At 34.0% G+C, this 16,526-nt stretch overlaps 1 protein-coding gene and 1 long non-coding RNA gene across 3 annotated transcripts in view; one reads left to right on the forward strand and one right to left on the reverse strand.

The window, feature by feature from the left end:
• Positions 1–11,050, forward strand: part of LOC143440367 (uncharacterized) — a 36,899-nt gene extending 25,849 nt beyond the window's left edge. Inside the window, exons 4-5 of the long non-coding RNA XR_013108102.1 lie at positions 7,113–7,585; positions 7,955–11,050. This is a non-coding gene — a long non-coding RNA (uncharacterized LOC143440367). The remainder of the gene's footprint in view (positions 1–7,112; positions 7,586–7,954) is intronic.
• The window catches only part of Rasa1 (RAS p21 protein activator 1), an 82,206-nt gene that overhangs the window by 34,817 nt on the left and 30,863 nt on the right, over positions 1–16,526 (reverse strand). For both annotated transcript variants that reach the window (XM_076927104.1, XM_076927103.1), the window contains exons 2-6: positions 12,244–12,396; positions 11,044–11,179; positions 10,096–10,166; positions 6,237–6,354; positions 3,974–4,005 (exon numbers count right to left, since the gene is read on the reverse strand). In XM_076927104.1, the coding sequence (XP_076783219.1) occupies positions 3,974–4,005; positions 6,237–6,354; positions 10,096–10,166; positions 11,044–11,179; positions 12,244–12,396 (510 nt within the window). The remainder of the gene's footprint in view (positions 1–3,973; positions 4,006–6,236; positions 6,355–10,095; positions 10,167–11,043; positions 11,180–12,243; positions 12,397–16,526) is intronic.

Raw genomic sequence — 16,526 nt, forward strand, 5'->3', positions numbered from 1 at the left:
TATGCTTGGTGCTTCCCATAATTTCAGTTAACTCAGTCATTCTGGATTTCTGATGGCGTTGAAGACCTATAGTCTCATAGCCAATCCCGGCTATTTACTTTGAGAGAAAAGGTTTGAGAGGATGGTTTTCAGCTGACATTCATTCTAAAGCCAAGAAAAAAGCCAGGTTCAGAATTAAGTCTTTTAGTTAGGAGGGATGACAGAGGTTCTGGTTAGTCAACAAAATGATGGACTGGGTATTAGGTCTATCTTGTACCTTACTGATACAAATTGGTATAGTTATGCTCTAATTGTATTCTAAAAGAAAAGTTTTATTTTAACAGGAATGGTGATATGTAGGAGGAGCTAAGGTGGTAGGAGTAAGGATAGGAAGATAAGGAGTAAGGATAGGAAGAGAAGGAGAGGAAGAGCTAGGTGACAAGATGGGGGCGGGCATGGAGTTGGATGTTTGCATGTCCCAGCCAGTCAAATAGTTGATATATCTAGGTTGGGTATTGGGTTATACTTCTGGTTGATATTGAGCATTACCAAACTTATAAAGCCTTTGATTGATATTTAAAAAATAGTATAAAAGCAAAAAGGAGAAGTAGGGATGGGATAGGGGTTTTCTAGAGAGGGGAAATGGGGAAAGGGGATGGCATCTGAAATGTAAATAAAATATCCAATAAAGATTTTCACATAAAAAAAGAAATAATTATAAACTATAATAAGTGGAAATCTAGCATGATGAAATTCCAAGTATCTAATATTTACCTTTTTATAAAATAACATGTTAAAAAATACTCAAGGATCAGGAACAGTGGTACATGCATTCCAGAACCTGGAAGGCAGAGGCAGGCATATCACGGCGCTCTGAGGCCACCTTGGTCTCTACATAATCAGATCAAGGCAGTCAGGACAATACAATGAGATATTGTCTCAAAAACTAAACATTTAAAAGTCAAAGATCTAACGGTTTTCCTGTGATTTATATTAAATCTCATTGTCTCTTGCTGGTAATCTCAGAACACTTCTCTATCACTGTGCTATGTCTTCTTAAGGTCTACAGTGATTTGTAGCCATGAGTTAACTGCCAACTAGAAAGTCCGCATACTACAAGACTAAAAGCCTAAGTCCTCTAAGACACAATGCTACAGGCTTAGAGGTCATTCATTCTGCTTCAAATTAGCCAATCGATTACTATGGAAAATTAAAATACAACTTCATTTTCAAGTAAATGAAAAAATGATCATTAATATACTAACTCAGGCTTCCTGATAGTCTCAGTATAAATGTGAACAATGAAGAGCAAATGAACTATACAGTCCAGAGTGCTTTAAAATGTATGGGGCTATATACTATATTCAAGGAAACATTAAATTACTGTTTACTACACATTTTAGAGTAGATTTCCATATTGTAGAAGACTTAGCTAGATGGCAAGACTAAAACCCTATAGTTTTCTACCAAGTAAAAATAAAAACTTAAAGAATACAGTTTAAAAAAGAAACAAAGGTGAATACTACTTTTTTGCATAAAGAAAATAGCCTTGAGGCAAAGGAGTAATATTATTTCCCAGAGTTATTCTCATATTAAACGTATGTAATTTAATTACATGATTTGTACTCAAGGTAACAGGTAAGTTCTTTCTCTTAAGAAGTCCAGACTCTGGTTAGAGAAGAACAAAACAAAACACAAACAACACAAAGTGAACAACTAAAAACCATGTAAAAATACAGTAAGCACAGTGATGGGTATGTGTTAGGGCATTTAGGGAATAATGGAGAAATGTACCAAGTCTTCAGTATATGTAAGGAATAACATGAACATTCACAGAACTTGAAGCTTACTAAATTACATAAATAAATACATAAACAACTGAGGGTAACCCCAGGCTGGGAAACAGGTTAATAAAATCATTTTAAAAAATTATGCATTTGAAAGGCTTACTAAAAGAAGAGTGAAATGATAAGACAATAAAAGTTACAAGAAGCATGTACATCACAGATCACCCAAGTAAAGTTGGTAAAGAATCAGTAAAGGATTTTAGTTGAGAAAGTGGTACTTCCTTATAGGTATGTTAGACAAACCATTCTAAGTGTTGGAACAGAAAGTGTGAGGAGATTAACGACTTGGAGGGCCCAGCAGAAGGTGACTGTTGTTATCAGACACTAGGAAGAATGACTATAATAAAGTCTGAGTGAATGACTATAATAAAGTCATTATTTAAGACTGAAAAGAAGGGACACATTCAATGAATATTTTAGAAGATTTACTAGAACTTAATGCCCACACAGAAATGGAGCTCAGAGAAACTGTCAAACCAGCTATTTAATCTCAAAGGGATTCACTGTGGCTAAGGATACTTTAGAGAATTATGATACTTCATTGCCATAGTTTCTACTTTAAATACTTAAGAGACTAAGCATCTTAAATCTGTACTATTAAAACAAATACAAGGGAATATACACTCTCTTGAAAAATCTGAATTTCAAAATACTGACTTCAGATTCATTTAGTCTCTTGTGTCTCTCTCTCTCTATATGTGTGTGTGTGTGTGTGTGTGTGTGTGTGTGTGTGTGTGTGTGTGTATCATGATATGCACATGGAGGTCAGACCTGTGGATTAAATTTAGGTCATCAGATCAGGCAGTAAATGTTTCTACCTGCTGAGCCATTTCACCTGCCCCATTCTATCATACATTTACTAAACAGAGTGGTCACCTTAAGGCACACAGTAACTTTCTAGTTTTCTACTTCTCAAAATATGTAATATTAAGCAATGAATGCCAATTACCATTTGCTACCACTCAGGCTACTGTCTTCTGACAAGAGGGAAAGAAATTATTTTTGATCTTTGTGATCTCTGTCAAGGGGTTATATAATATAGAACTGCCATAGTTTCTACTTTAAATACTTAAGAGACTAGGCAGGTACACAAAATAAATCAACACAAATTTAACTTATGCTAAATACCACATAAATATAAAGTTCAGAAAAACAAAAGACTAACATGTATTACTATGACTTCCCAGTCAATTCTTATATTTGACACTAAAAATCAATGTAGTTTAAATATTTACTGGCATCTTAAATCTGTACTATTATAACAGATAAAAAGGAATATACACTTTCTCTTGAAAATCTGAAGGATTTCATAATACTGAATTCAGATTCATTTAGGGTGTGTATGTGTAAAATATATTGTGTTTGGAAAAAATATAAGATTGCATACATACATACATACATACTACAATCTATTCTTGTGATGAACTCACAATGGACTCACTTGTATCTGTACGAAGTAACATAAAAGTGTACTCTTAAGATAGAACATATATTCTATTAAGACAGGAAACTAAGAGAACTGCAGATAGAATACTCAGATTAATGTATTTATTTTCTAATGGCTAGATAACAAAAAAATAAAACATTTGAGGCAAGCTTTAAATTCTATCTATAAATGCTGACAGCTTGGTTAGGGGAAAAGTGAAGTGAAAAAATAACAGGTAAATAATTCTATTGAAATAATATGAACAGAACAGGATTAAAGGCTTAAGATTTTAAAAGGAATCTCATACACATAAAAAGATTATATAATAGGACCTAGCTTACTTTTACAAAAATTTTGAGTTATCTTACATATTCATGGTAAAAACTGAATTTAAAATTTTATTAATGATGTGACCACAAAAAATAAGAAATATTATAATCAGTAACAAAATGAAGACAAATATGAGCTCATTATGATTCAAACATAATTACCAAATGTCTTTTCGTTTGATGATATAACATTTGTATATAAGTATAAGCCAATGTTTGCTTAAAATTCTCACAAAAAAATTAGTACTAGATCCTCAAGAAATATTTATATATCAGTTATCTGAACCAAATTTCTTTTAAAAGTCAATCTAAAAGTCATTAAGTTTGTTGACTATTTTTCTAATTTACAGGATTATATTATTTTTTCCTTTTTATAATTAATAAAAACTCACATTTTGCCTTCGTGTGGATCTTCTTCCCGGCCCTAAAGTAAAGACATTAAGACAGCATTTTATAAATTTAAATCCTAATAATAATTTCATGAGAATTCCTAAGAATCAGATCTTCAAATCTTTCTCCATGTTTTTCATAGTACATATATATGAGAATATGTTTCTATTCAAGAATTGCAGGCTATAATTCTCTTCTTTTCTCACCTCCCCATGTTACTAGTTTAAATCGGTCCCTGTCTTCTCTTTATAAACTATTAAAGTAGCCTAACTACAGTATAATTATTGCTCTGCCCTACTCCAACCTCTCTGAATTCATTAGTTTCCATTGTAGATGTGAACTTAAGAGGAAACTCATCAAATAAACAGAAAATTTTGAAGCCAAACCTTTATTACCCTCTCCCTTGCCTACAAATTTCTCTTTTTACAACCAAGGCCCTTAACCGCAGGCCTCAAATGCTCAAGTATTCATTTCCTGCCTCATCCCACTCCCTTTCTAGGTGTCACACCTAACTACCCATTTGCTAATCAACCTCCCACTTCTACTCTAGTTTGCATTCTGTTGTGACTGCTGCTATCAAAATGTCCTTTCACCTCATTGCTACCTACTTATTTTAAAAAAGCAAACTACTGAAATAAACTACCTAAAATGCTACCTCCTCACAGTGAAACATTTTGACCCTAAAAAGTGAGCACTTCCTTTTCTGTAGAATACAACATGAATCCTCTTTTTTTAAACCATATTTTAAAATTAACCTTATCTAGGGTTTGTTGTTTGTTTGTTGTTTTTGTTCTGTTCTGTTTTGTTTTGTTTTTGAGACCAAGTCTCCCTATGTACCTGTCTATCCTGGAACTCACTCTGTAGACCTGGCTGACTCTAACTTACAGAGATCCACCTGCCTCTGCCTCCCCAATGCTGGGATTAAAGGTGTGTGCCACCATGTCCAGCTGTACTTCAGGTTTTAAAGCTATTCTAACATCAATATTATTCATTCCACAACAATAACCATCTTAAAAATCTAAGCCATCTTTATTAACATCACCACCCCCACACACAGTATAAATTCATAGTTTCACTGGTATATGTTGAATTTGAGTCCTAACAGTTTACACTGAGTTTTCAATGAACAGATAATGAAGGAAAAAAAGCAAATATATTAACTATACAAAAATTTTTCTTAATTAGGTCCTCATTAAGTATTTAGTCAGACTAAAATCAAACATTCAATAAATGCAAATTCAAATGAATGTATAACAGGTAAAAGGAAGTCTAACATGAACAAAATCTAAAAACTTATAGGAAAACTAACATAGGCAATAAGATTCTTGAGTCTTATGTTCCTGTCTGTATACCTCTTCCAGTGTAGAATTCTGAATGCTATTGAAAGAACTGGAAGTTATAATCCTAGATCTAGCAGTATGTTTGTGACTATGATTACAGGATATATCACATATAATTTTTATAACTCCTTCCAACTTTCCTCAGTACGTGCATGTCAATCAAGATCTAGTTGCCAAAATAAGCAGACAAAAGACTCTGTGGGCAAAACAAATTACTCTAACAACTTCCACACAGGTCACAGTTCTGGGTTCCCTTTAAAAAAAAAAAAAAAAAAAATCACAGAAAGCCATTCTATCCTACCACACAAATCTAAAAGGGAAATGTAAATTCCAAAATTATAATGTTTAATACATTTTGGTGGTGTTGAATACTGCCTATAAAGCATGAACACTGCCTGACTGCTAACTTGCACCTAAAAATATACGGGTGATTTATATTTATACTATGTACTAAGATAAATAATAATGTATAATAAGATAGCAAAGAAATCAAGGACAATATTCAAATTGTAGAACTTTGGGATTATATATGAGTAATGTAATTAAAATTTTGTAAGATTATTAGAATTATATAATACTTGAGAAATTATACCAAACATATAACTACTTAAAATTCTGCGTCAGACATACCTAATGAAGGAAAGCACAAAAAATTACCAAAATAAGTACAAGTGACAGTTTAGTTCAGAAATATAGAAGTACTTTCTTCAAAAGCAGATATAATAACATACTAACATACTTTTTATTTCTTTATAAATTATCATTTATTAACAACAAATATATCTTAAAATTTCTTTGCATTTATGAATTTAAGCATTTCACAAAAGTAATTTGTTTCTGTCTAATGACCCAGAAAACAGACAACTTCTAAACCTTTATAAAGAACTTAGGATCTGAAATTTAGAAAAACACACATGAAACTTACCACCTCTTCCACTAGGTCTTCAACAATAAGGCCTTGTTCATCTGTTCTTAGATTTGTAACCCACATCCATCCATCTTCTAACTCATTGTGAACAATGAACATATCTCCTTTTAAGAAACTAAAATAGCAAATGACATTAATATCTTAAGAATGGACATTTAAGTAGTCTTTTTTGTAAAACTGAAGACAGTTAATAATCTGAATCCTAATTTCATTATATGTACAATTTAATTATAGGTTTTGTAAGGGAGTCTACTTTGCTGGATTAGATTCAAATTAGAATTCCTCTATCTACAATCTACTTTGCTGTATTAGACTCAAATTAAAATTCCTTTAAATAGTAAACAATTACATGTGTATTATAAGTAGTTCCAAGAAAACTGTGTTTTAAAGTTTCCAAGTTTTAATGTTTTTATATGTATGACAGATGTAATAAAACATCAATATAGAGTTAAGATAGATATATATATGTATATACATATACATATATATATATGTATATATATTAGGAGGGGGAACAAAATAATCATAAGTGGTAGAGAGAGGGAGAAACCTGGGAGAGAGGAGGAAGAGAAAAAAGGGGGGACAGGATTAGGGGTGGGAGGAGACAGGGAGAAGTACAGAGGGTCAGAAAATTGAATGGAGGTGTGTAGCAGTGGGGTATGCGAACTAGGGGTAGCCACTAGCCAAGTCCCAGATGACAGGAAAGCAAGAGGCTCTCAGGACCAAACGGGGATGACATTAGCTGAAATACCCAACAAAGTGGAGAGAGAACCTGTAGAGACCATACCCAGAGGTTAGGCATGGCCCCCAGTTGAGGGATGGGGCCGCCCACCCATCTCAAAAATATTAAGACAGAATTGCTCCTGTCTAAAGGAAATACAGAGACAAAGAGTGGAGCAGAGATGGAAGGAAAGGCCATCCAGAGACTGCACCACCTAAGGATCCATCCCATCTGCAGATACCAAACCCAGATACTATTGCTGATGCCATGAAGTGCTTGCTGACAGGAGCCTGGTGTAGCTGAGAGGCTCTGCCAGAGCCTGACCAATACAGATGCTGGTGCTTGCAGCCAACCACTGGACTGAGCTGGGGGACCCCAGTGGAAGTTAGAGAAAGGACTGAAGTAGCTGAAGAGAATTGTAACTCCATAAGAAGAACAACTATATCAACTACCTGGGACCCCCAGAGCACTCAGGTACTAAACCACCAACCAAAGAGTACACATGAAAGAACCCATGGCTCCAGCTGCATATGTAGCAGGGGATGGCCTCATCTGACATCGGTGAGAGGGGAGCCCCTTGGTCCTCTGGAGGCTTGACACCCCAGCATAGGGGAATGCTAGGAAGGTGAGACGGGAGTGGGTAGCTGGGTGGGTGAGCTCCCTCATAGAAGCAGAGAGGAGAGGTGACAGGATAGGGAGTTTGTGGGGCCGGGGGGGGGGGGGAGGAGGGGAGGGGATAGGACCAGGCAGGGGGACATTTGAAATGTAAATAAATAATAAAAAAATAGAGAGATAAAGTAAATTCAGGCAGTTTACTTTAGATAATCACACTTGATTTTATTATGTAGCTATTAATATTATTAGCATTTATAATCACATTTTATTTATTTCCTTCAAATGCCTATTGTTCAATGAATACAGCATTCTTTGCCTAAAAATAGCACCCAGACATGTGTTAGAAGGCATTTATGCTTTTTTTTTTCCTGCTATATAGTTCAGAATAGAAGAATGTACACAACTTAGTTTTCCTCTTTACTGTCTGGATGTTTTCAAGCTCTACACCATCAAGGGAACTTCAGTTGTGTATATCATCAAGAATTCCTTGGAATTTTCCTTCCAGGCTTAAAAGAATGACTCTAAATATCCTTCTGGTTAGATGCTGCCACTGACCATACATCTATAAACTATCTTCATATATTTTTCAATATTTTTCTGTTATGGTCTCAATACTTATAAACTTTAGTTTTATTAAATAAATCCTTCTCTCACACATTTGAATGCTTTGGTTTTTCCCTAAATTAGTCCACCTTTATTTTTCTCAAATTTCAGAAAACAAAGCTTATACAAAGGAGAACTTTTATAAAACACTCAGTATTTTAAAAGCCACAGATAAATGTTATCGTAATTCTGAAGTCCTCCTTAATAATACCCAAGATCTGCCTAGGTAAATGGCAGCAGATTTTATCATTTAACCAAATCAATCTTTGTAGAACCATTTTCCCAGCTACTAGGATAACAAGCACATACCATTATACCTATATGAAAGTGTTTGATCTTCTTGTTTACTACAAGAAGTTCTAGATGTGCAGTCAAAGATAAGAACACAACATGTTTTGCTTGCTCATTCAGACATCAAATGAAGCTACTTTTATTCAGGAGGAATGCGGAACACTTTAGTGTTGTTGCTATGGACTTTAAAGCACCTGAAGTTTTTAATATGTAAGACTTTAGCACTACTATTATGAAGTCACAATGAAAAGTAATTTCACTCTCAAGGACTCTGGTGATTAATTTTATGTGTCAAGCTAATGGAATGTCAAGGTATCTGTATAAAACATGACTGCTGGGCTCTTCAACATGAGTCAGCATTTGAATTCATACATTATGCCAGTGTAGCTTGGTTTCCGCCATAGAGTAGTTGTCATCCAGTCTACTAACTGTCTGAACAGAATAAAAAGTAAGACGAGTGTTCCCTCTCATCCTCCTGGCCTCCCCATATCCTGAGCTGATTCTTATCTTCTGTCCTCAGATCATCAGGATGTACTCTTAACTTCCATGGTCTCTGCAGGCCTCCGTACTTAAAATTACAGAAATGAATCTCCTGGATCTGTCCCCATTCTTAAAATAAACCTTCTCTGGAGAAACTCATATAATATATGGACTACCTAATGAGACTCAGATCAACAATTAAATGAAATCAACTTTGAGACTGCCTTGGATGATCAAATTATCTAAAACTTACACTTTAATACTACTAAACTCTATTAAATAACTTTAACCTTACTTTTTGTTGATTTTATTCATTTTCCCACATTAATTTACAAATCAAAGTGTGTCAATAAGAATCAAACGAGAAGGCATTAGCTTGACAATAATTATATAACTTATATAAATGAACCCTTATTTGAAATTCAAACTATATCTTTGTTTTCCAATACTAATTTACAAAACTTTTAGTTCACAAAAATGTTCTAGTATTATAATTTACAATTATTTCAAAGAGAAACTACATAAGCAGTAAATATTCAAAAGTAGCCAAACATTCTATAGTTAAGAAACAAGGGTTCTAATGAATATTTAAATAGCTTTTTAAAAAGAGAGAATTTGATTATCAAATTTTATAAATATCTTACTGTCAAATTACATGCAAAAACTATGTTCCATGGTTACACAATATTCTTGAAATTTAAGATTATTCACTCACTATGCAAAATTAAGACAATTATTTCGGCATGATTTATAGCTGAGGCATAAATGTAATGGAGAATAAAAACCATGAAATAGGTAGACAGACAGACAGACATAGGTAGATTAGATAGGCAGATTGGGTATATAAATTATTGATAGGTGATATAGAAAATGGAAACACAAATTATGAAAGAAATCTCTACTTTCTCAAAAAAAAAATTTTTTTTAATCTACTTTTTTTCTCTTGTAATTTTCACTGTGACCACACTGATTCAAACCTTGGGACTAGATAAGCCATCCCACAGGAACACAGCAGATCAAGTATTAAAATCAACCTTATATACCTATAATAGTCCCTCGAATTCAAAACCTTTCCTAGTTTAAGAGCAATGAATCTTCACTGTCTAGCTCCTTCAAATGCTAATACATAAGAAACAGTAAAAATACCTTATTTCATCGGTGTCTGGTACTTTTGTGTAGGGCAGAATGGCTCGTACACGCCTTCTATCTTCTACTGGCTGAAACCATTAAAAGCAATAATAGTTAGGAGCTGGGTAGAGGCTTCACGTCTCCATAGCTAAATCTCCTGTTCCACAAGCTTGAAAACCCAAACTGGATTCACAGAACCCACGTAAAATCTGTGACAAGTATGGGAGCTGCCTGTAATACCAGCATTTAGGAGGAAGGAACAGGGGTATCTGAGGCAAACTATCAAGTCAAACTAACCAAATTAAAAAGCTCTGGTTTCATCCAGAGACTCTGCTTCAAGTAATCAAGTAGAGTGCAATCAAGAGCAATATTTGTTGTCAACTTCTAGCCATGAGTAATAAGTGTGCACATGCATCGCTTCCTTAACACACATGCAAGCCTGTATACACAGTTACACACATATACATTCACTCATGCACACAAAAGAAGATTGTCTCTGTATCCAAGTCAAAAAAGATAGCTTAAAGTCAATACAATTGCATATTATAAACTTCACAGGGTCACTGATATCTTTACTGAGCATCTACACAGAACCTAAAAATGTTTACTGATCTTGCTTGATATTTTTACAAAAATTACTACACAAGTATAACATATTTTCTTCAGGTAATCTAAACAATCCTTAAATAAACTACACAGAACACAGAAATTAATCTACTTTTTATGATTTAAGACATTTTAACTTCACTAGCAATTATTATAAGCTATAAACACATAAAATTATCTTTAAAAATATAATTAAATACAGAATTAGTTTTGAAGGAAACTATCATTTTTGTTCTAGCATAACTAGAATTAAGACAAATATTTATTAAATTATAATAGATGTAAGAAATTTGATGAGATTAAGACCCACTTGATTTTGTAAAATAAAAGTTGTGATATATCAATTCAAGTTTTACTTACCTCTGGTGGTGCAACTGGATAGAGTAATTTTTCTCCTTTAAGTAAACAAGACACGTGACTGTAATAACCTATTAGGTCTGAGAGTGAAGAAAAACGCCTTCCACCAATGTAGTAATCACCACACATAGCAATAATCCTATAGTAAAGGAAACGAAACAAAAAAACAAAAACAAAACAAAACAAAAAACATAGTTTGGAAAGGATCTTAAAAGCCAATCTTTTGTATTCTCTTTTTTGAATGTGGTTAATTTCATACTCTTTTCCATTAACATACATTTCTGTATTTCAAAAAAAATCACTTATATCACTGGAAATTAAGTATTATTTTTAAATATTTATGAATTTGATATGACATATTTACAAGCCTCAATTGTGTTACTAAACCAAATATTTGAAAATTTACCCTCGGATATCTGTCTTCACTTTCTATTTTTAAGACTCAACAATTTTATAAAGACTTCTTTTGACTAGTAGCTTACAAATCTCTTGAAATTTATGTAAACCAATAAAAGTATTACTTAACAATTATGATCAAATATTACTTCTGTGAAATTATGTATGTTAATTTATCATAAGAATGACAGTACTCTTGAAACTTATTCTAAATTTAAGTCTAAGACACAAGAACATTTTATCAGTTAATAGTGGCTACAGATAATTTATGTTTTATTATCTCTCATAAAAATAAAATATAGTAATATCTGTAATACTACAGAATACAGTAGTATCTATAAATATATTTATATATAGATATGATACCTTACTTAAAATTGTACATACCTGTTTATTTATTTCACAGAAGTGAACATGTACAGAATTTCAAAATAATGAGACTAAAAAGAAAAAAACTAAGGACAACCTCAACTTCCATACAGTATTTTCTGTTACTCTACAGTCTCAATCTACAAATCTTTTATTTTAGCTTTTACCTTTTTCAAAATGCATCTGTAGTAATAATTCTTTAACTATACATATATTTGAAAATTGCCATTGTAAAAACCAATATTACTACCTTTAAACAGAAAGTTTAAACATTTCAAGAATATTTACTCTAAATCCCTGATTAAGTAATTTAATTGAAATCAAATTTATTAAACCAAAGACATTCAGTTTTGTAAAAGTGAATATATTTTTAAGTATGTATCAGATTAAATAATAAAGTATTATATTAAATACCTTAAACTAGAAACAAAGACTTACCTAAAATGATTGACAACATTTGTCTGGCTAAGAAATGAAAGTACAAAGGACCCCGGCCTCCGATCACTCTCTCTTATAAGATAGCTTCCTGATTTCCCTGCCTGCCTGAGGCGTTCTTCTGCTATAGTTCTATCAAGTTTTCCATGATACCACCTAGGAAAAAAAACACAAATAATCAAATTTTAAATTATTTAATTAAAATTTAATAAAATATTTTAATAAAATTAAAATATTTGTGTCTTCTACTGAGTCCACGTGTTAGAGCTATCTCTATGACTGACTATAGATGCTACTATAGTTGCTGTCATAAAATTGCTGTGCAGACTGAACACTCCAAGTATTACAGTCTTATAAACTTCAAGTCTGTAAGAACACAACACTCCAAGTTTTAAACACCCACATGCAATTTAAACATTTGTTTGTTCTGAACAATTCAATCTTAACTCCATTTTTCACCTCCTCTCAAATTCCCTAAAATCAATAATTCATTAAGTATTTAAATTTGTTGTACAAATGCAAACCTCACTGTATGAACTGATGAATATTACTCCAGGTTTACTTATATTTGCTCAAACCAGAAATGTTTTTTACATTAAATCTTTTTCTGGAACAGAAGAGCAAGATGAGTAATTAGAAATAATTTGCAACTCTATATATTAAGAAATCCACCTGACCTAGCAAAGTACTTCAAACCTTATAAAAAATAACATTTTTATTTTATTTTAGTCTTACTACCCTGACAGGAAAACTGAGTAACTATTTAAAAGACTGCTATTAGAATTTCCTGTTTCAACAAAGAGCTGATCATCACCCTGTGTTTTATGACAACTTACTTCATGACCATATACTTAAGCTCAACTATCCTTGCAGAGAAAACACAGGATTTTTTTTGTGTAGAAACTCAGCTGCCAAGGAAGTTTTTTATAACTTTTAAAATTCTTTTCATATCTGTCTCGTCTAAACTTACTTAATTTGCTAAAATGATAAATCCCATAAAACAAAGAAAGTACAATTTAAAGGCCACTGTGAAGGGTTCCAGTCTTCCTCTTAGACAAAACAATATTTGTTAGTATCACAAATACTGTTAGAACACACATACTTTCAATAAAAAATGCATCATTCTGCTTCTGCTTATCAAAATGCTGGCCTGCTTTGAGATCCTATAAAGTGTACTTCTAGAAAGTCATTTAAATATCTACAACTAGATACATTATGTTCTTCTTTTAAACTGTACTATGTATGGACATTAACCTACTTTTATCTCATTAAAAAAAATCTCAAAAGAAAAACCTTTATCTCACAGAGAAAATTTTAAAACCAGACATGGTGTTTCATGCATGTATCCTAAGTATTTGGGAGGCAGAGGCAGGAGGATCAAGATCCTCCTTGGCTTAATAGCAAGTTCAAGGTCAGCTCAGACAATGTAAGTTCCATCATCTCAACAAAAGGGAACTAAAAAGAATAGTGTTTTGCTTAGGATTTCCAAAATAAACATGAAAAGGTAGAACTCATATGACCTAGGCCATGTACTTGCCATACCTATACACTGTTACGATAAACAGTACTTAAGTTAAATCATTCCTAATTCCTCCATCGATTTTATAGACAAATCAGCTACTGGATCTTTCAATCTGAACAATTCAAACCAGGCAAACTGAAAATAATGATAATGAAAATCGCCTCCTGCCTCACCCCTTCCCTCTCAAGGATATGGCTAAATCATTTGGGTTGGACTAGAACTCACTCTGTAGTCCAGGTAGGCTATCCTGACTTAGTCCCCAGAGTTTCGGGGTCTATAGGCCTGGCTTAACCTTTCTAGATTTTTTTTTTCTCTCTGCTACATCTTTATCATTATTTATCACTTTTAAGACCAATCTGATTACACACCAGCCCCCATCTCCTTACCACTTCCCAGTTAGTACCCTACAGACAGATTTTTAAATAACAGCTATTCAAGGTGGAGATGTAGCTCAGTGATAGAGCAATTACCTAGATGTCCACGGCCGTGGGTTCAGCTCTCCACAAGAAAAATTCAGAAAATAAAATCATTAAATATAAAAGTAAATCAAGAAAACAGAAAATAAAAATGATGAAATGGGAGCATACAAAAATCCAAACATTTAAAAATTCATAAAATTAAGAGCTAATGAAATTAAGAAGAAATTAGGCACATTTTAAAAAGCTAGATTACCGAAAATATAAAAAAACATAAATTATGGGTGGTACATATCTACATACATGTGATATGATAGTTTGATAGGATATTGCCAAGTCTTGGGCTTTTAGATACTTGGTTCCCGACTGGTAGCACTGTTTGGGGGGGTTTAGGAAGTGAGGCCTTTTTGGACCAGGTATGTTACTGGTTTTGAGAGATTAACAACTCTAGCCACGCTCAGTTTCTTCTCACTAAGTGAAGCTTAAGGGGTCAATATGTGAGACCTCAGCTTCCTGCTTGTGTCATCATACCTTTCTTCCACTATCTTAGATTCTAACCCTCTCCAACCATAAGCCCAAATAAACTTAGATAAATTGTCTTGCTCATGATGTTTTTATCACAAGAATAAAAAAGAAACTAAAACATGGGGAGTCTAAAAAAGAAAGCAGGAAAGAAAACAAAACAAAAGTAAAATCTGGAGAAAATCAAAAAAAAAAAAAACAAAAAAAACAAAAAACAAAAAACAAAAAAACCCCAAATCCAAGAAAGAGAGAACAATAGCAGCAAAATTAAATTCTGAAAATGCCAAATAAAGAGATAGGAGCAGATTCAAATGCAGAGTTGCCATTTTCAAGATGTATCAGAACAAAGTTGCAAAAAAACAAGATTAAATCATAAAAGCAGAGTATAAAAAGCATTGTCTTAAAGAAACAAAGGTAAAAATTTTTGCTAACTTTCCACTATTTCTTTATTCACTTTACATCGCACTCACTACCTGCCTCCCAGTCACCTCCGGGCAAAATCTTCCCCACAACATCTACCCCTCTTCTGAGAGGGTGGGGACCCTATTGGTATCCCTCAACCCTGGCACATTAAGTCTCTGCAGGAATAAGCACATCCTCTCCCACTGAGGCCAGACAAGGCAGCCCAGCTAGAAGAACATATCCCACACACAGGCAACAGCTTTTGGGATGGCCCCTCCTCCATTTGTTTAGGACCCACATAAAGACCAACCTGCACATCTGCTACATATGTTCAGGGAGGTTTAGGTCCAGCCCAAGTATGCTCTTTTGTTGGTAGTTCAATTTCTTGAGAGCCCCAATGGCCTAGGTTAGCTGACTCTGTTGTTTGTCCTGTGGAATTTCCTACCCTCTTTAGGGCCTGCAATCAAATCCCCTATTCTTCCATAAAAGTCCCCAAGCTCCATTAACTGTTTGACTGTGGGTGTCAGCTGCTGGGTGGAGCCTCTCAGAGAACTAGACTCTGGTCTGCAGGCATGACAGAGTATCATTAATAGTGTCAGGGACTGATGCTTGCCCATGGGACAAGTCTCAAGTTGGGCCAGTTATTGGTTAGACATTCTCTCAGTCTCTGCTCCATCTACTATCCCTGCATTTCTTGTACACAGAATAAATTTTGGGTAGAAAATTTTGTGGGTGGGTCGGTTTCCCTATTGTTCCACTGGGGTTCCTACCTGGCTACAGAAGGTAGCCTCTTCAGATTCTATATCCACAATGCTGAGTCACAGCTAAAGTCACCCCCATTGATTCTTGGTTTCCTCTTTTACCCTGGTCTGTCACATCATAGAGATACCCCCACCTCACCATCCCAGTCAGTTGTAGATTTCCATTCATTCTTAACCTATCTGTCCATCTCTCCTGTCCATCCCCACACCTGACCATAACCTCCCTTGAATTGCCCTCCAGATTGGCTCTCCTACCCATTTCCCTTCCTCCACCTGCCTATGAATATTTTATTCCCCCTTCTAAGTGAAATTCAAGCATCTTCCCTTGTGACTTCCTTCTTGTTTAGCTTCTTTAGGTATAGGGAAGTAGCATAAGTATCCTGTATTTTACAGCTAATATCCACACATACCATGCATGTCCTTTCGGGGCTAGATTATCTCACTCAGCATGATATTCTAAAGTTCCATCCATTTGCCTGCAAAACTCATAATGTCTTTGTTTTTAGCAGCTAAAATAGTATTCCATTGTGTAGATGTACCACGCTTTGCCCATTCTTCAGTTGACAGACATATATCCAGGTTGTTTCTAGTCTCTGGCTATAACAACTGCTATGAATATAGCTGACCAAGTGTCTTTGTGAAATGGTGGAGCATCTTTTGGGT

Source organism: Arvicanthis niloticus, chromosome 29, assembly GCF_011762505.2.
Source record: "Arvicanthis niloticus isolate mArvNil1 chromosome 29, mArvNil1.pat.X, whole genome shotgun sequence".
NCBI classification, from domain to species: domain Eukaryota; kingdom Metazoa; phylum Chordata; class Mammalia; order Rodentia; family Muridae; genus Arvicanthis; species Arvicanthis niloticus.